This window comes from Diachasma alloeum, unplaced genomic scaffold (genome assembly GCF_001412515.2).
Source record: "Diachasma alloeum isolate Michigan unplaced genomic scaffold, Dall2.0 Dall_scaffold_00288, whole genome shotgun sequence".
Classification (NCBI taxonomy): domain Eukaryota; kingdom Metazoa; phylum Arthropoda; class Insecta; order Hymenoptera; family Braconidae; genus Diachasma; species Diachasma alloeum.
The window spans coordinates 521,057-541,649 of record NW_021680427.1 but is presented as its reverse complement, the minus strand read 5'-3'; the positions used below and the strand labels follow the sequence as shown (position 1 = coordinate 541,649).

At 34.5% G+C, this 20,593-nt stretch overlaps 2 protein-coding genes and 1 long non-coding RNA gene across 3 annotated transcripts in view; 1 reads left to right on the top strand and 2 right to left on the bottom strand.

Moving 5' to 3' along the window:
- Positions 1-1,895: 1,895 nt before the first annotated feature.
- On the top strand, positions 1,896-3,693 carry LOC107038802. The gene is made up of 2 exons (XM_015258085.1): positions 1,896-1,973; positions 3,249-3,693. Exons 1-2 carry the CDS (start codon positions 1,938-1,940, stop codon positions 3,627-3,629), a joined length of 417 nt encoding a protein of 138 aa, XP_015113571.1. The 5' UTR covers positions 1,896-1,937; the 3' UTR covers positions 3,630-3,693.
- On the bottom strand, positions 3,648-15,297 carry LOC107038803. Its single transcript, XR_001460920.1, has 4 exons — positions 15,208-15,297; positions 9,876-9,974; positions 9,563-9,822; positions 3,648-3,870 (listed from the first exon to the last, which is right to left on the bottom strand). It is a non-coding gene; the product is annotated as an uncharacterized LOC107038803 (long non-coding RNA).
- A 3,359-nt stretch (positions 15,298-18,656) lies between these two features.
- LOC107038799 overlaps positions 18,657-20,593 on the bottom strand; it is a 97,383-nt gene continuing 95,446 nt past the window's right edge. The window contains exon 16 of the mRNA XM_015258082.2: positions 18,657-19,124. Coding sequence (XP_015113568.1) covers positions 19,041-19,124 — 84 coding nt within the window. The 3' untranslated portion in view covers positions 18,657-19,040. The remainder of the gene's footprint in view (positions 19,125-20,593) is intronic.

The following is a 20,593-nucleotide window of genomic DNA, read 5'->3' as shown; positions in this document are numbered from 1 at the left end:
TTTTGACCAAATTTGCGGAAGAAAAAATTAAAAACAACATAAATCCAAGAGGATGCCCAACTTGAATGATAGCTCAAAATACTTGTTTTGATTATGAGAATTACTGAAAAAAATATTTTGAATATCAACCGTGACGTTATTTGCAAAATTTAAGTTTTTCAACTTTTTTTTCTCGATAATTCGTTATTATGAGCATCTAGGAATCGAAAAAAAAAATTACTAAAAACAGTCGTATAGGCGGTAAAAAATGGAAATTTTTGACGCTTAATAAATCAAAATCGGACAAATAGAACTCGAGTTATTGGAAAAAACGGAAAAATGTGAACAAAATCACATCTCCGAACTGGGCTGCCGAAAAAATCTGAAAAAATTTGAGAGATAGTTTTTCAACCTTCCCGATCGTAGAAAAAATCGCCATTAATTTCCAAGAGGGTGAGGGTCAGCGATTCACTCATTTGACGTGGGATACCTCATGTATTTTTTTATTACAGTAAGAAGTGAATTTTTCATTTTTTATAATTACTGTAAAAGATTACAGTACATAAAAAAAATACATAGACATCATATTACATTACTTGATAAGCATAATAGAAGCTTGAAAAATCGTTACACTGGATTTTTTTAAAGTGAATTTTTGTTTGTGCTTCAAAGTAGGACTTATATTGGTTCTCAGAGAAGACAAGAGTTCCATCTTACTAGTATTAAATATTTGTTCTATGGTGGGTATGTAAATTAGTTCGATCGTTGCACGAGTTTTTACACTGCACCAGAAAACCCTAAACATAAATTACATTTGAGAAGTCGTCTTTTACGCTTTGTGAAGCGTATTTTATGCTTAAAGTTGAAGCGTAAATTACGACGTTGTTAAATTACGATGATTTTTTCCGTATTTTACGTTTACTCACCCGTAATTAACGGCGAAGAAAAAACTTAGTTCAAGCGTAAAATACGACGTTTTTTCGTAAATTACACACAAGTAAATCGTAAAATACGTTTCTATTAAGATCGTAATGTGTGATAAATACGCTTAGCGAAACGGAAAAGACGCTTTGTTTGAGCGTAATTTACATATTTATTTTTGCTGTAAAATCCGCCTTTTTGAAGCCGAAATTCCGCTTTTCATGACGAAAACAAAGCCACCAGATGTTATATTGACGTTAAACGTACATTACCTTCAGCAAACCGTAAATTACGATTAGCTGAACGTAATTGCGTTTAGGTTTTTCTGTGCGGAAGTTCAAAACAAATTCAATTGAATTTCCTAATTAAATGCCTAGGTATTTATCAGGAAAAAACGTTATTTTTAAAGAAGCATTTTTGTCCTTAATTTCTAGTGATAGGATTGGAAAAAATTCTCTATGAAATGAAGGGAGGTTGAGGAATTTTTTTCCAACTCGAGTTAGAAATATTTTTCTCATAGACATCTGATTGTGCCCTATGGCCATTCATTTGACACATCTGACTTGGCTTTTTTTCATTTCTTTGTATTTTTCAAATTTCCGAATTTCAACGAAAAAAGTTTAAAGCACTTATAGATATTCTCAATATTTACATTAGAATTTTATTTAATGAAAACCTCTTCATTTCACTCAGTTGATTCGTATAAACAAACTCTTCCCGATTGCTTAACAATCAATTAATATCCCCGACTGACATCAGACATCCCAAACACACGTTACACCACACCGTACCGACAACTAAGTAGTCTAACGTCGAGTGACGCATACAGAGTACCCCCCAAATTACGTGATACCGAAATTTGTGTGGCGCAACGAGATGCGAAAAATATGGGTGAACAGCGATAGTTCACTCATGGGAAAGGCAAATCCAATTTTTATGCGAAACAATGCATACAAAAATTTCATGGCACGTGGGGGTCGAAAAGCCGCTTATAAAAAGCCTCGACGGGAGTTGAAATTGCTCAGTCGAATGTTTTGATGACCTGGACGCACGTGGAAATGAGTGTTGCTCAGGTATTTATGAGTTATTATAGGAATAAAATACATTAATGTTATCATCAAATTAGTTAGGTGATTAATATAAATAATAAATTGATGTAATCGCTAAATTTGAGGTACATTCGATAAATGAAATAATTCATTGATTGAAATAAGTAATTAAGTAATTAAACAATCAATCCATTTAATTAATAGAGTAGTAGATGGCGAGATAGTCAATATTGTTGGGAGATATCTTTTTTAACAACATGTATATATTTTTTTCCATTCGTATATTCCATCCATCGCTTTATTAATGAATAGATAAAGGGGAGGTTCATCCCGAAAAAAAAATTTTTCGTCTTTTGTATTTTCTACGTGATTTTTGCACAGACATTTATTACGGAAAAGGGTCTTCGAAAAAAGTTGTAATGTTTTGGAGAATTTTTTAATCACACTTATCCCATAAAAATGACAGATGGCTACATACCACTGTTTTGAAAATTGAGATACCTAGCCGTTACTTCCCATGAGAAGTTAGTGTTGTTATCCACCATGAAAAATGGCAGCTAATAGATAATTTTCCACAGCGAATCAGATATTTGTAATTTCCACTTTTTTCAACTCATTCTGAATCTCAATTAAAAACGCTCTTTGAAAAAGTTCAGAATTTTTACTATTTTTTTTTAATCATTCTATCATAATTGTTGGGAATTTCTACATGATGTACCACTCAATTGACAATTTTGGATTACGAAAGATAAAAAAAATCCAGATAACATTCGAAAGATAGTACACCCGGGGCTTAAAAAAAATCCCCAACGATTTATCGAAAATAGTTTTTTTTATATAATCCCCAATTTTGGTTCCTTAATTATGAACGATACATGTTTACACAGATGGAAAAATTTGATAGACAAACCTAACGAATTCTTGCGACAATCCTATTGGAATTCAATTGAACCTTCTATTAGGTGTTGGCTGATTCTATTGAAATGCTCATCTATTTCATTTTGCCCCGGTCTCTCCTATTTTCATTTTTTTCATGAAAGACAAAGTTTTTTTCCGGGGGTGAATCTCCATTCATCATTATTATTACGTAATTATCTCTGGAAATAATGGGTTTGAGAAGTTCATGAAATTCTCATAAAAAAGTTCTCCTCATTTCATCTCTTAAAACCGCTCATCGTTTGTAGATTACGTAAACATAAAAGAAAAAAATTGGATTGTAAATTGAATTCAACTTCCCTATTTTCATAAAATCCCAACAAAATTGTTGTTTCAATCAACGATAACGAGTTTAATTCCCAGGTTTCGATAATCCTCCTGATTGTCATCAGTGCAGTGGTATGTCAGTACGAACGTCCGTACAAACCAAGTGGATGGCGTCCGTCCGGACAGAGCTTCAATGCTCATGACAGTGCTCATCACTCCAATCATTATAATTATCCACCGCGCATCGATAACTCCTACGGGCCACCCTCAGGCTCATCGGATCGTGAGGACCTCACAACTACCACAACAACCACAATGACACCGAGAAGTCGAGAACCCACTACACAATCGAACGAATCCGAAGAGGATTCACAATCTAATCCTGCACTGGCAATAGCAAATTCCTTTGCATTCAACAGGCCTGTCTACGTGTACACTGGATTCCCACTGCAACCCGCATTCACGTATTTCAAATGAAAATTCTTTGTTATTCAATCGGTTTGAGAATTTTTAATAAATTTTTTACATTCATTTTTTGAAATCATGTCGTTTGACCTTTTGCAATTCATTCTTTTGGTGTCAATTGTATTACTCCGGCGCCTTTGTGATGTTCTTTCCCTCTTTCTTGGTAGTTGGAATTATATTACAGGAGGATCTGTCCTTCATTTATCACTGGGGGAAGTGCCGGGTCGAGTTGTTGTAATTTGCCAGCGCTCACCTAGCAGAGTGAAGCATCCAGATTTGTATAAGTGGAAAATTCAGAAATTACCTTTGAGGACGTCTGAGTACTCTGGACATTTTTTCTTTGTTCAAATATTTTCCAACATTCATAAACTGAAAGGAAAGAAACGTGTTGTGAATACTGAGAGGAAAAATCGACATAATTAGGGGAGAGTGGGCAAAATAAAACAGTCAAAAAAACGACGGTTTGACGCAATTCAAACAAAAAAAATTTTTTATTAAATTTTTTTTTGTCAACTTTTCTGTTATTCTTGTGACTACTGACGAGAATAATAATCTTCGATGCAAAATGGAAAATTATTGAGAAGTTTTGATGGGCGAAGATTTCGTCAATGGATTATTCGATTGAAATTCAGCATCATATTTTCCCTTTTCCCCTTCTGGGTTTCCCCCTGGGCCTGGCCCTGGACTTTGGATTTTGCTGTTTCATTTTTTTTCAGTTAATCCATTGACAAAATCATCGCCCGTCAAAACTTCTCAATAACTATTCATTCTACTGAATGGAAAATTATTATTCTCATCAGTACTTCCAAGAATGAAAAAAAAGTTTATAAAAAAAATATTCAATAAAAAAAATTTTTTTTCCTTGAATTACGTCAAACAGTCGTTTTTTTGAGTGTTTCATCTTGCCCTACTCTCCCCCACACAATAGCGATTTTCGTCACAAGGCCAAAGTAATAATATAAATAACAAATAACAATTATTGCAGCTAACGTCCAGCCACGGAAAATATTCAATATATTTGTTTCAATTAATCAACAACCCTGTTTCGAACTGCAAAATCTGAATCTCCAGGAGTACTCATCATTGAAACGTAAGTTCCTCGGGTTGTATTTTTTAAATATAGATTTTCAATAAAAACGAGATTGAAAAAATATATTGAAAAAAATTGTTTTCATCACGCTGTGATGAAAAGTGAACTTTTCGGCACGGTCCGCGTGCCTAAAAGTCCAATTTCCACCACATTGTGATGAAAAATATTATTCGTAAAAACATACTATTTTGTGATACCTGCCTAAACAGTGCACTTTTCGAAACGGTTTAGTGTGCGTAAAGCGGTTGTTTTCCGCACGGCGCGCGTAAAGTTAACGAGCGTGCGTAAAGCTTCGCTCTTGAACTTTACGCACTAGTAATACAATATACTATTTTTTTTCTGTGTAATGCTGCAAACATCGATTTTTTAAATAATCGACATTTTTTCCAGAAAAATGAATTCACAACATCGATTTTAAAGACATGACCCATTCCTATCTCCGTGCCGTCTTCTTTTCTCACGTAAAAGAATAAGGATTTTACCAGTTGATGTTCACACGCATCTCCATACTAATGAATTCAGTGAAGGAGTCAGAGGATTTTGGAGAAATAACAGCAACGTTGATTAAATTGTCGAAAGAAGTGAATAATACAAATTTAATGTTAAAAATTATCGCTTGCATCGTGCACCTTTATGTGCAACTATAGCAATTAGCACTGTGAAAATTCAACCCGCCAAAACACAAAGGGTTATTTCGGAATGCTGTGATGGCAACACTTTAATAAGTTGAGGAATGTTCAAAGAACATCGCATAAAGATTTAATTGTTCATCTTATGATTTGCTTTCCTTTTTGCTTTTTATTCATATTTTTTTCAACAAAAAAAAGGGTGTCGTGGATTTTGTGACGTAATATACAAGAGGGGCCCATGGGGATCCACGTTCCTCACGGCTTGTGACTAAAGGGGAAGGATAAAAAAACGTGTGACGTAATATTTAAATGGCTTCATTACAGGTAATTGCATATCCTTAACTGCAGATCTTATCTATCTAGAGATGCCAATGGTTTTATAGAATGAAAAAAATATGATGATACGAAAGAATTGAGAAAGGGGCAGAATGTCGATGCTAATTATGTTACGAAAGGGTTTCCCGCGAATTCACCAGCGAAGCGAAATGTTCCTCAAGCTATTTGACGTGAGCCTTCACCTAGAATAATGCACTCGGGCTCGTGGAACTAGTAAATTCTGAAAATCATTTTTTTTTTTGCAGAGCGAGTTGGAAAAGAATGGAAAAATATTACCACTTTGAAAAGAGCATCACTATAAAATTTACACTTGAACCTGAATGCTGCTCGTTTTATATTGTGAGAGGGCTCTATATAGTAGCGATAACAGCCCCGAAGCACCGGTAACAAAAGCTCACCTGCCAAACGCGTCCTGAAATACATACACTGATAGAAGAATTTAGTTGCTGTTAACGAAGCTTCTTAACTATTCACACGATTCGTTAATGGTTAATGAATGGTATTAATGGTTACGACGCCTTGTTAACGCAGGAAAATTGTTTACACAATAAAGGCGATTCACAGACCGTAAAATGTTCATGTGATTTTAAGGCCCGGGTGTATTATCTTTCGAATGTTATCTGGACTTTTTTTTATCTTTCTTAATCCAAACTTGTCAATTGAGTAGTACATCTTGTAGAAATTCCCAAAAAGTATGATAGAATGATAAAAAAAATAGAAAAAAATCTGAACTCTTTCAAAGAGCGTTTTGAATTGAGATTCAGAATGAGTTGAAAAAAGTGGAAATTACAAATATCTGATTCGCTGTGGCAAATTAGGGAAGGGTAGGATAAAATGGACACTTTAGACTTTTATCAAATTATCCATAACTCAGAAACAAATGTATCAATAGAGCTCAGTTTTGGCTCATCAGAAAGGGAAAGAATTGTTCTTTGTATTGAAAAAAAAAAGATTAAATTTCATCAACATTTCAACCCGTCACTAATATTTTTAAAAAAGTCAAAAGTGTCCATTTTACCCCAACCTCCCCTATCTATTAGTTGTAATTTTCCATGGTGGATAACATAACACTAACTCCTCATGGGAAGTGACAGCTAGATATCTCAATTTTCAAAACAGTGGTATGTAGTCATCTGCCATTTTTATGTCATAAAAGTGCGATTAAAAAATTCTCCAAAATATTACAACTTTTTTCAGAGAGCCTTTGCCGTAATAAATGTCTCTGTGCAGTGTGGGAAAAGATTTACGAAATCAGTCTTCCCCCTGCATGATATTGGGTGACAGGCCGCCATTTGTCACCGTAAATCAGATACATTTTTCAATTTCTTGTTATTCAACTTATTCTGAATATAAATTAAAAATGCTCTTTGAAAAAATTAAGAATGTTTTCTACTGTTTTTTGATTATTCATTCATAATTTCTCAAAACTTCTGCATGATGCAGGACTTAATTGACAATTTCAGATGACGAAAGATGAAAAAGACATCGAGATAACGTTCGAAAGATAGTACACCCGGGCCTTAACAGAGAATTTATTTGAAATGAACGGATTAATTTATCAGAAAATTGATACATTTGTTGACATCCTTAATATTTTGAGAAAATAAACAGTTCTCACCAGCTAAAATTTCATCATCATCAAAGTGTTTACCATCCGGTTAATACCCCATTACCATATTCCTCGAGTTGTTTGGCTGGCTATCACACGCCTCAATATCTACACATCCGCACTTCAAAGAGATCTGCGCGAATAAAATATCTATAATCCCATGTTTCCATTGCTCACAAAGTAAATAACATTATTTGTTCTCCTCGTAGCGAATCTCATTGAAACAAAAAAAGAGTATCATATCTCAAGCGAACATAAAAAACGACTCCCGCAGAAAAAGTAAAAATTGATAAATAGCATACCGTGGATTGGATATGTGGATTGCATGATATTCCGTATCGTGTCACAATATTGTTATGATCTATTTCGTGAGGCAAATTCTTTAATTTTTTAGATGATAGGGTAATATATGAGATTGAAATTTCTGATAGTTAATGAAAATTTAACGAAATGCAATCAACAAATTTTTCATTATACTGTTACAAATTTTTAACTGAAATTCCCGGTAAGAGAATTGGAAATTTCGGTGGAGAAATCCGTGAGAATTGTAAATTTCAGTTTAATTATTTCGGGAAAATTATTGAAAAATCAGGAAAATCCAGAGAAATCGCTCCCTGAATTCCAGATTCCTCTGAATTTTCCGGGGATTCCTTCAAAAATTTCTCGAATTCCAAGAATTTTAAAGGCTTTCTCTGAAAATTCAAGGGAATTTTTATCAGGATAAAATTTCCCTAACAGAATAAAATTTGATCATCATATATTTATTTTTAATAAATTTCGGGATAGAAATGAGGAAACGATGACTCATGGTACACTTTTATAGAACGGTAGGATAATTTTTATCAAAAATTTCTCTCCGTGGATGAACGGGTATACAAATTTGCTGTCCAAATTTCAAGTTGATATCTCGATCTTTCCACAAGCTAGAGTGATTACAAAGTTTTTTTTTATGAAAAAACGGAAAAACGGTAATATCTCGAAAACTTTGTATGAACGGGTGTATGTGTTTTGGTTAAGGGGATACGTCGGTAAAATTAAATCTTCACTGGGTCTTGGGACGGAATATGAGAATAACTAGGGAAAATCGCGACCCGATCGATTTTGCCCCGTATAAGCACAAAACAAAAAACTCAATTTTTTCCTGTTTTTACCTTCAAAATTCTCCTTGTGCAACAGTTTTCATACGATTTTTGCTTTTTTTAAAAATATTCGTTACACTCCAAAGAATAAAGTTAAGAATCCGTTTTACTTTGTTCGCAATAGATCATGAATAAATGAATTTTGAATTTCATAAATTTCTCGCATCTCTAGAATAGAGTCAAATTTATGAAATTCAAAATTCATTAATTCATAATCTATTGCGAATGAAGTAAAACGGATGCTTAACTTTATTCTTTGGAGTGTAACGAACATAAAAAAAAAGCTAAAATCGTATGAAAACTACGGCGCAAGGAGCATTTTGAAGGCAAAAATAGGAAAAAAATGAAGTTTTTCGTGGTTATACGGGCAAAATTGATCGGGTCCGCGCTTTTCCCTAGTTATTCCCATATTCCGTCATATTTCACAAACTGTGCAATGGGTCCCAACGCCCGGTGAAGACTTCAAACTTCATCGACGATTTCCCTTAAAAATTCTCTCAGGACAAGAGAATCTTAACCCATTGAAAGACTTTTTTTTGTAGGTCTGAATACGAAACTATTTATAACATTAATAATGCTAACATTAACATTATTATTATTCACATTATTGATAAATGATTTATTTTTTTTTAGCAGATTTCTCGATTTTCTAAATTGACAAGAGACTATTTTCCCGTATTAAGTAAATCAACTTTGTCAAAAGCAGTGTTTCCTCTCAGTCTTTTCCCCCAGAAACTAAAAAATATGAAATTTCATTATTCCAAGGCACAGAAAAAAACCCAGTAATAATCTCGCCCCAGCAATCTAATTGAAACACGAGAAAGAACGGCATTTCTAACAAACCGGAGGACTCAGTTGGCACAAACTTGATTACTAAACAAAGAATAAAAAAATTGAAAAGATGAGGAGAATCCTTGTCGACATAGCGCGTACTGAGAAGTGGCGCTTTGACCCCGTACAAGTGGCCAACACACGGACCGTGTGCACTAATCATTATTTCTCCCAAGTACCGCACGTGAGGGGACTCAACTACCAGTACTTACTCCGCGTCGGTGCCACGCAAAGAAAGTATATCGGAGTAAAGAGTACATACGAATCTGCCCACCCACTCCACCCCCTAGATTTATTATTTCATACTATACCGGGAGCCCATGAGTTTCCAGAGAATTCAATCCTCATGCGCAGAGTTGTAATCGTAGTGAAGAAATTTGTGACGTTTTTTCGTAACCGAGTTGTCGCATTTTCCTTCTGCCTCATGGGAGTTTCCAAAGTTTTTGCTGGAGCCATCGACGTTATTCCCCGGAATATCTGCTGAACTTGAAGTTTGTCGGGAGCAGAATTTTCCACCTCGCGTGTGACGTACTCGCATCAAGTAACCCAGAATAAATCCACCGATGAAAACCTATTGTTATGACTTTACCTTATTGTCATATTATTTGAGTTTGGGGGCATTACCTTTGCCGGATGGGGCACGCAGACCGTGAGCAGCTCGACGTTGCAGACTCCTTTCATTTCGCTTTTTTGAGGGATGCCCAATCATTTCCGGATACGTTTCTGGGATGGAGGGTAATAGGGCGTTGAGCGAAATGGGCGATTCAGTTATAATGTTGTGAGTTAAGGGTGTCAATCTTGTCCTCTTTTTAAAAAAAGAATGTAACGATTTTTGTCAGCAATCTATTCCGCCATGCCTATACTTAGGAATATTTCAGTCTTAAACTTGAATACCTTTTGATTGAATTTCTTTCAAATTATCTGTATTAATTATCTATTATATATATTATAACAAAGAAAAAAATGATATATGATATAAAAAAAATTATATTTACATTTTTATTTTTTCATTCATTTCATTTTTTTTAATATAATTTTTAGATATATTATTGATATCTTTATATTTTCATGAATATATGTATATATATATATATATATATATATATATATATGTATTTAATATTATAATGATATTATAATAAAAAAATAAATATAGAAAAATATTTTATACGTATACTTTCATTTTTTATCAAATTTTTTAAAAATAATTATATTATTATATTATATATGAAATATAAGCATATATAATATATGTAATATCATAAAAATTTTCAAGTCCTTCTCCACGTCCCATTAAAATTCCAATTATGTCCAAAAGTGAATCGTTTTAAAAATTGTTGACAAAAAACATGCCATTCTTTTTTTAATAGTGAAAACGATCCTTAAAGAAAAGTATGGACCATAAATAAATATTAACCATCTATGATAATAACTTAGCTTGACTGAAGGGCCATGAATTAAAAGCGCGCGAAGCGCGCGCCCTTTTCCTAGTTTGAGAAAAAATGGAAAAAAAGTTTCCCTTCGTTAATAGAGGAAAATGTATTAATCCCGAGAGGCTGGTGACTTCTGAATCGGGTGGCTCAGTGATTTCCTGATGGGATGATTTCCTGTCATTTCTTGAATGATTTTTGCGGTTTCTCAATAAGAATTGAAAATCATGATTTCTTTTGATTTTTCGTGATTTCCATGATTTCTAGTAGATCCTGATGATTTCTTGATTTCAAGAAATCACTCGAAAAATCATGATTTCGGGAGCAAAGTGGGGCATCTATCGATAATCGAATATGGGTAAGATTCGGGGAACCAAAGAGTTTAGAACGACCTTATGGATGTGATAGTAAGAATCAAATGACATGTGCATAAGAAAGTCATCAGGGTCGGACGGGATCGTACGAGTGAGTTAGAATAAAAAAATTAGGTTTCACTTTCATCGATGATTTCTAATTATCATTAATTCAGTAGTGAAGTGGTCAAACGGTTTAAGTCGATTTTGGCTATTGGCCAGTTTTCAATGAATATCTCGAAATCTAAGGGAGATAGCAAAATTTTTCTCATAACCTTTTTAGTCACACAGGAAAACATTCAATAGAAAACCTAGCGAATTCACTAGAAAGTTCTATTGGAATTCTATACGAATTCTGTGGGGTTTCTATAGGATTTCTATTGGAATTGTATTAAAAAATTCCATTTGTTCTTGCGCTGATTCTATTGGCTATTCAATAAGAAAAATTCAATAGATTTCGAATTTCTGTTTGAGTTTTTCTCTTAAATTTTTTCTATTTGAATTATTGGGCGCAAAATTTTTCCGCTGGATTTAGTTTTATTTTAGATTGTAGAATCCGAGTTGGAAAAAACTAGAAACTTGATGCCCAAGCATTCTTATAGAAAAAATCTCAAGAGAAAAATTTGAACAGAAATTTGAAATCTATTGACTTTTTTTTATCGAACATCCAATAGAGTCAGCACAAAAAACAAATAGAACTTTTCAATAGAATTCCAATAGAAATCCTATAGAAACCCCCCATAGAATTCCAATAAAATTTTCTAGCTAATTCGCTAGATTTTCCATTGATTTTTTCATGAGTGGTAGCACTCCACTCGCTCTACAAAAAAGGTTATTACGAAAATTTTGCTATCTCCCTTAAATTCGGAAATATTTCTGGGAAACTCAACTAAAGACTAAATTGACTTAAACCGTTTGACCACTTCGCTTCTGAATTATTATTATTATTTATAATTATTTCTGAAATTGTCTGATTTTATGATTTCTGATGATTTCCGGTAGTCATTAGAAGTCACTACCGGAAATGGACATCACTTGATTTTCAGTGATTTCTGGTGATTTCTTCCTTGATTTCCAATCGAGTGGTCCAGTGATTTCCAAAGTGACCAGCCCCACGATTAATCCATTCGAGAAAATTTCAAACCTGCAATCGGAATTTGATATTCAGAAAGTAAATACGGAAAATTCTATTTGAGGGTATGGGATTAAAGCGGTGCACTGATAGAAGGATTTAGTTGTTGTTAACGAGGCTTTTTATCTATTAACACCATTAGTTAACAGTTAACGAATGAGTGGGGGATTAAATGGGTACACTGATGGAAGGATTTAGTTACTGTTAACGAGCCTTTTAAGGTATTTATGGCGGGGTGGGCATGCAGGAGGTGAGATAGGGGAAAATATATTGTTCTCCCGCAGAAAATCAATCGCTGAATGAAAAAAAAAGAAATTTCTATTACAAATTTTCAATCTATTGCGACCATTTTGCGTTCGAACTATTTTTTAACAACTCTTCTATTTTTTTCCCACATATTTCAAGCCTTCTTTTATTTTCATAGCTTGTCTTTTGGATAATTGAACAATAATTGATATGGATAGAGTAAGTAACAATGTCGTGCCGTTCGGTTCGAGGCACAAGTTGGCAGCGCTGATTCACTCCATCTTTTTTAACCCTAGTCTGGTCACTAAACGCGACCCTGCGACTCTGATCACTTCCGTAGGGATTCCCCGCCGTATTATTTAGGCTCTAGCGTTGCCGAATACACTCTGCACTGCCCGGGGGCGTTTAGCGAGTTTTCGGCACCGCCGCGTGATGGGCAATTTCATTTAGGTAACGTGGGAAAAAATAATTCATCTGTTCTAAATAATTTGTTGTTCTAGGAATTTGAGGAAATACAGTAGCGGTTTCGTATGAGATACCTCTCTATAAAATACCTCTATAAGATAAGATACTCTTTAGACACTTCAATTGACAATGTCAACTTGTGAATTTTTCCGGTTAGCCAATCAATTTTAATTAAAGAAAAACGACGCGCGGCGGGTTTCCCTCATGTATGGTGACCAATCTAGGGTTAATAGACAACTTTTTCCATCATAATTTTTCCAAGCTCCTCTCCTCTCTCCTAATGATTCAAGAAACTCCATTTCGCCATACTGTCCTCTAACGAGTCAAATTGATAATTTTTGATCTCAGTAAAACCTCTCTTTTTTCATATAATCTCTCCTAATTACAAGGGGTTTATGACCAGAGTGCGTGTCGCAGTGGGGAGCAAAAATATAGGAAACTATGAGTGATTCCCAGCGGAAACGAGAGGACTATAAGGATCAGGGGGATACAAAGGCGACGTTTCACTGTACTCCACGGAGAAAAAGTCAACGAAAAATTACTGTATAATTTAGTTAATCGGAGAGTACAAAATTTTATTCCAGGGATTTTCCTTTGGAATTGAGAAAAAATGCGACGTAAAGGGTACATTTACTTCTTCAAATTTATGAGTTGCTGATGAAAAATTAATGAAAATATTGTTACGTATTTTCCCTTTTCCTCTCTCTCAAACTACCATCATGTACGATCGTCTCTTCCTTTCCCGTTAGTCTTTTATCTTGTTTTCTAGTCCCAAAATCTTTAATAAACAGTTATTCATTTTCAAATGTGCCCATTCTTTACAATATGTATAAATTTAGCTATCTCCGGCGAATTTTTACTCACTTTCTTCACAATTTTCCGTTGAATTCAATTTAAAAAATGAATTCTATTCGTTTCAATTCAAGAAAATGTCAGAAGACTTCTTTTGTGTGCAAAAAAAAGTCAGCAAGCAAAAAGTTCCGACCATTTCTCCCTGAATCACTCAACAATAACTATCATATTTTTTATCATGCGAAATATTTACTTTTATGTTTTACCTCTTCACTGCTGACTCCACTAGAATTTTCCATTGTCCAAAGAATTTATCATTCAATTTTGAATTTTTAAAATGTTGTTGAAGTTGTTAATTTACGAGATAGGAGATTTGAAGTTGACAGGGAGTAAATAAAATGTGATCGTTAATCGTGCAGTTTTACTGTGGATAGGACAAATATACAAAGGGCCATGAATGTTTCAGAAATTAGAGAATTAAGAGAAACAGGGGAATAAGAAGAGGGAGGTGTTGCAGTATTACTCTAATTGATTCATCGAAAAACGTATGTTCACGTATCAAAAAATTTAATATAAAAACTGAGGGAATTCGCTAGACAATTCTATTGGATTTCTACTGATCTTTCAATTAATTTTGGGCAATTCTATTGAAATGTTCAATAGAAAATAGAATTTTATTTTTCTATACAACTTATTCTATTGAGATATTTTCTATAGAATTTTAATGTGTCTAATTTTCTTAGTTTTTTTGTTTCATTTTCTTGAAAAAAAAAATCGGATGAACACTTATAAAATTTGAGTCGAGGAAATTCGATAGACAATATCTCAATAGAATAAGGTGTGCAGAAAAATCTAATTCTATTGACATTTTCTATAGAATATTTTCTATTGAACATTTAAAAAAACTCTGCCAAAACTAATAGGAAGTCCAAAACTAATTGGATCAGAAAATCCAATAGACAGAAATAGAAATTTCATGGCGCAAAAACATCGCGGCGTGAGTTGGCGTGCGACATTCAATGGTATAGGCATAGATGTAGAATTTCGATCAATTTCTACTAGGGAAATTGTCTGGCGAATTCGCTAGGTTGTTCTAGTGAAGTTGTTCGTGTATGTTCTTATCACGCAGAGAGAAATTCAATAAAAATTACTGTACAATGTAAGTAATCGGAGAGTAAAATTATATTCAAGGGATTTTCATTTGGAATCAAGAAGGCGTTGCATAAATTTTCTGTTTTGTAACACAATTCCTCCGAGAAGAACAGTGAAATTTCTAAATTTTTCATGTAAAAGTACAAAAAAAAATGGATAAACTTTACGGTTTCCCCTGAGAATCTTTAGTTCAGTACTTTTCACATCATTTTCCCGTAATTTTTTGTTCGTTTTTTTCTTCTGTAGAAGAAAATGTTGGAAAACTTTTTTTTGTGTTTGAAAAGAAGCCCACCACGAAGAGTTTTTCGACTCTTTCCCCCGGAATCACTCAACAAGAAATAACATCATATTTTTTAACATGCGAAAAATCAACTTATACGTTTTACCTCTTTACTGCTGATTCCACTAGAATTTTCCATTGTTCAAATAATTTATCTTTCAATTTTGAAGATTCAAAATCATGTTGAAGTTTTCAATTGACGATGTAGGAGATCTGAAGTTAACAGGGGGTGAATAAAATATGATCGTCACTTGTACGGTCTTGCGATGGAGATGAGTGTTTCAGAAACTAGAGAACACCCGGGAACAGGGGGATCATAGGCGAAGGTGTCGCTGTTACTCTTATTAATTCATCGCAACAAAGTATGCTTCTATCATAGAGAGAAAAATTCAATAAAAAATACTGTGCAATCCAAGTAATCGGAGAGCGAAATTGTATTTCAGAGATTTTTATTTTAAATGAAGAAGACAATGCAGAAATTTTGCTTTTTGCCAATTTATGAATTTTTCATGTAAAAGTACAGAAAAAAAAGGATAAGCTTTACGGTATTTCCAGCGAATCTTTACGTTCAGTAATTTTCATATCACTTTTCCTATAATCTTTTGTTCATTTTTTCCTTCTGTTCTTCCCCTCGGGTGAATTTATTCCACAGTTAGAAAAATTTAGGAATTCGTCGTAGAGTGCTATCATTCAGTCATTCGGTCGTGAACATCCAGAAAATACTTCATAATTAGTGGTATTATTGGCAAATAGTGATGATACATCGATACACCGGTCGTGAACATCCAGAAAATACTTCATAATTAGTGGTATTATTGGCAAATAGTGATGATACATCGATACACCACGTTTTTTTTTGGTGAAATACGGTCGACTCTCCGCAGCGCTACACTTTCGGGGCTATAGATTCCAAGAACGGAAAGCCAGAGGTTGCCATTTCTCCATATGCGTAACTGGCGGGTCTTATGATAGAGACACCGCAACTATTCAAGTGAGAACGCTATAGATATACTGAATTCTGCCAGAGAAATAACCTCGATTGGAGTAGTGGGACATGCAAATACTGTCGTACTTTTTTTTATTACACCTAAGCAAACAAAATACTATATTTCAGTACATGTGGGGCAATATCGTCTTTAACGTGTGTGGGGTTTACAGCATGAGCCGAAGGCGAGTGATGTAACCACACACGTTAAGGACGAAATTTCCCAACAAGTACTGAACAAAATTTTATGTCACGAAGCCTGAAACCGGCTGAATTAGACACGAAACGCGAAGCGTCGAGTGTGTAATCCAGCCGGTTTCAGGCATGAGTGGCATAAAAGACTTTTCATCACTTGTGCAGAAAGGGAAATTTTACGCACGCTCCGCGTGCGCATAACCGCTTTTCACACAGTGCGATGAAAATATATCGTTCGATACTCATGGGAATAGTATATTTCGATACGATTGCGGGAAAGTGTATTTGGGCTCGTGGGAAGTTTATAGCACGAGCCGAAGGCGAGTGATATAATCCCACGAGTCTAAAAACACTTTTCCCGCGAGTATTGAACCCAATTTTTTTATCACAATGTGAGGGAAGCGGGATTTTGCGCAAGCAGAGCGTGCGTAAAATGTCACTTTATACACAGCGTGATGAAAATTTTTTTTTGTGGTTGGTGGGACTATATGATTTGCCTCCAGCTCGTGCTATAAACCTCACAAGCCAAATAATATATTGTGCATCAAGGGCGGAAAGTCAAGACTTTCCGCCCAAGGTGCAAATGCGATTTTTTCTCACGTCTGCAAAGGAAAGTCCGTATTTTGCTCTTTGATGGGCGGGAGGAAAGTATGAACTTTCCGTGCAGCGGTGTGAAAAAACACTTTTCCACACTTGTATCGAAATATACTAGTTTGCACCACAAATTAACAGATACCGATTGCAAAATAGTATATTGTGCATCGAGGGCGGAAAGTCATGTTTTCCCGCCCGAGGTGCACATGCTATTTTTTAACACGCCTGCAAAGGGAAGTTCGTTTTACTCTTTGATGAGCGGGAGGAAAGTACGAACTTTCCGTGCAGGTGTGTGAAAAAATAACAAATCAATCTCAAAGAGAAATACAATGTTACCAAAACTACCATAATTAATTTCAAAATATTTAATGAACTCGAGAACCTCTCCCGGCCAAAGTTTACATATTATATAAAATATTCTTCATAGAACTTTTTTTTCACTAGTTTTTAATGTTTGAAAATATTGTAAATACTGACTGTTTTATTTTTGAATAAAAACTAAGTTAAACAACAACAAAATTGGAGTGGTGGAGAGCATGAGCAGTGAGGATTTGGATACAGTGGGGGTACATGGCTGGGGTTCCTCCTTTGGCAAGGAGCACTTTATCTCCATGTCCCAAAACACACTTCTCCTCCGGGGCTGTCTCCCGTGCGTGACGTCGCACACGTAGTGGGAGGCAACGCTCCCCTCGCTCGGTGACGCCTGGAGAACTAGAGACGTGGAGAGCTACACTGATAGAAAAGGTGGAACGATTCAGTTGCACCAAACGAGGCTTTTTAACTGTCTGAATACTTAACAAATCGTGGTAATAGTTAAAAAGTCTCGTTTGGTTCGACTAAACCGTTTTATCAGTGTACAGAGAGTCAACTGTACCTTCGATGAATTTTCCATCGAAATTGATCGGCAAATTATTTTTATTTATTCCGATACTTGAGGGAAACCTCGCCGCGCGTCGTTTTTCTTTCATTACAATTGACTGGCTAACCGGAACGATTCAAAAAAATTTGGCTTTGTCAATTGAAGTTTCTAAAAAATTTTAGTAGTTTTTAGAACAACATACTTTCCAAAATTCCTGAAGAAAACAAATTATTTCGGACGGATGAATTATTTTTCTCATGTTGAAGAAATTGCCCATGACGCGGCGTTGCCGGAAACTCGCTAAATGCGTCCGGGCAGTGTAGAGTGAATTCGGCAACGCTAAAGCCTAAATAACACAGCGGGGAATCCCCGCGGAGGTGACCAATCGCAGGGTCGCATTTGATGACCATGTTAGGGTTAACTGAGGATTTTCTTAACTAGGCTTGGTGCAACCGAGCGCACGAAAAGTTTTTCGACCATTTCGTCCGGAATCACTCAACAAGAAATAACAATATTTTTTAAGATGAGAAAATTAACACGGAGAGAAATATTCAATAAAAATTGCGTATCTTTTCCGTAATTCCGGAGCGAAATGTGGTTGTAGGAAATTTTACGGAACTGTCACAGAATTTTTCCAGAGCGTTCCGAAATTTTTATCTGAATCCCCTGTGAAAAATTACGATACCGTCACTTAAATTTTCTGAGTCGACACCGTAATCGGTGAGCGAATTTTAAGTTCCGTAATTTTTACTGAATATTCTCGCCGTGAATTTTTACGTTTTACCGCTTCACTGCTGCTTCCACTAGAATTTTCCATTGTCCAAATAATTTATCTTTCAATTTTGAATATTCAAAATCATGTTGGAGGTTTCAATTGACGATGTAGATCTGAAGTTGACAGGGGGTAAATGAAATATGATCGTCAATTGTGCAGTCTTGCGATGGCTTGAATATAATTTCATATAAATTGAGCCGCACATACATTCCACTTATACAATAGAATATTTCATAAGCTTAATAAAATAACAATTATTTTTTAGTATAAAATATTTAGGAAAGACCATTTCTAGGTGGTACTGGGATGGGTTAATAATATTTTGTTCAATCAATCGAGAGGGAAGAAGAATAAAAAATGTAGAGATCAATATCCGCGCGGTGCACTCCCATCACAATGGTACACTCGGGGAAATCAACATTTTTTTATTTACCTACATGTACCAAGGGATTGAACTGCTGCATAACGCGAAATCTGATTGTTTTCAAGATTTTTTTATAATAGTGGATTTTTTACATTTTTATTCGACGATTAAGTGATCGATGTCAACGTTGCGTTATCCTGATATTTCACTGGATATGCGAGTAGGTTTCCTTTGTCCCATGTATATAATTCCTGGAGCAGAGAGAAATGATAATGAGAGGGGAAACATTTGAATTTCGGATTAGAGGATATAATAGCGCGGATAAATGGGCATGTGCGTTGATAATTCTGCAAATATCTCGAAAATGCGTGGTTTTGAGAGAGATTTTTTTGTCATGTCGATATTTTCAACATCGGAATATTTATTTTCAAACAATTTTTGATTGAAAAATTGAAACAAAAATTGAAGAAGATGTTTACTGAATTGATAAATCAATTCTCAAATAATTTTTTCTAAATTTATAATGGTTTCTGCAGAATTATCAAAAGTCAATTGTGAAATCTCTATCATATCTTCCAATTTCCGAGTTGGGTAGCGAAGTAGTGAAACGACATAAATCATCACAACTTGAAGGTGTGGTTTTGTTAAATATCTCCGATTTAAACTGGCGGAAGGGTCTGTTGAAAACTATCCGTGAAAAAATTATTTGGTGGGTTATTTTTTTCTGTTAGAAATTTCAACTAGAATTTTTTAATCTATACATTTAATTTATTCATAAATGAAGATGTGCGTTGATAATTCTGCAAATATCTCAAAAATGTGTGGTTTTATGGGACTTTTTTATTTCGATATTTTCAACATCACAATATTTATTTCAAAACAATTTTTGATTAAAAAAACAGAATATTGGAACAATAATTGAAAAAAAATGTTTATCAAATTGACAAATCAATTCTTCTGAATAATTTCTTTTTCTAAATTTATAATTGTTTCTGCAGAATTACTAAAAGTCAATTGAGAAATCTCTAGAATATCCCTCAATTTTAGAACTAGGTAGCGAAGTAGTGAAACAACATAAATCATCTCAACTTAAAGGTGAGGTTTTGATAAATATTTCCGATTTAAACTGACGGAAGGGTCTGTTAAAAATTACCGCTAAAGCAATCGTGTGGTTCGTTGGCTTTTTAGAGATTTTAACTGAAATTCTAATAAAAGATGCAATAAATCGAACAAGCAGTTTAATATTTTAATCTACGCACTGCACTTATTCATAATGATTCAACATCGAAATATGTATTTTAAAACAAGTTTTGATTTTAAAAAACAAAAAATTGGAACAATAACTGAAAGAAAATGTTTATCGAACTGATAAATCAATACTTGTGCATAATTTCTTCTTCGAAATTTATAATTATTTCTGCAGAATTACCAAGAGTCAACTGTGAAATATCTATCATATCTCCCAATTTCCGAACTAGGTAGCGAAGTAGTGAAACAACATAAATCATCTCAACTTAAAGGTGTAAATAAATATCTCCGATACTCTGATGGGAACATCTGTTGAAAGTTATCGCTGAAGTAATCGTGTGGTGCATTGGCTCCTCTGAAATCACTAGCGAAGTGGTAAAACGCTACAAGTCGATTTGGACTATTCGTCAGTTTTCAGTCAATATCTCGAAATCTAAGGGCGAGAGCAAAATTTTTGTCACGACCTTTTTTT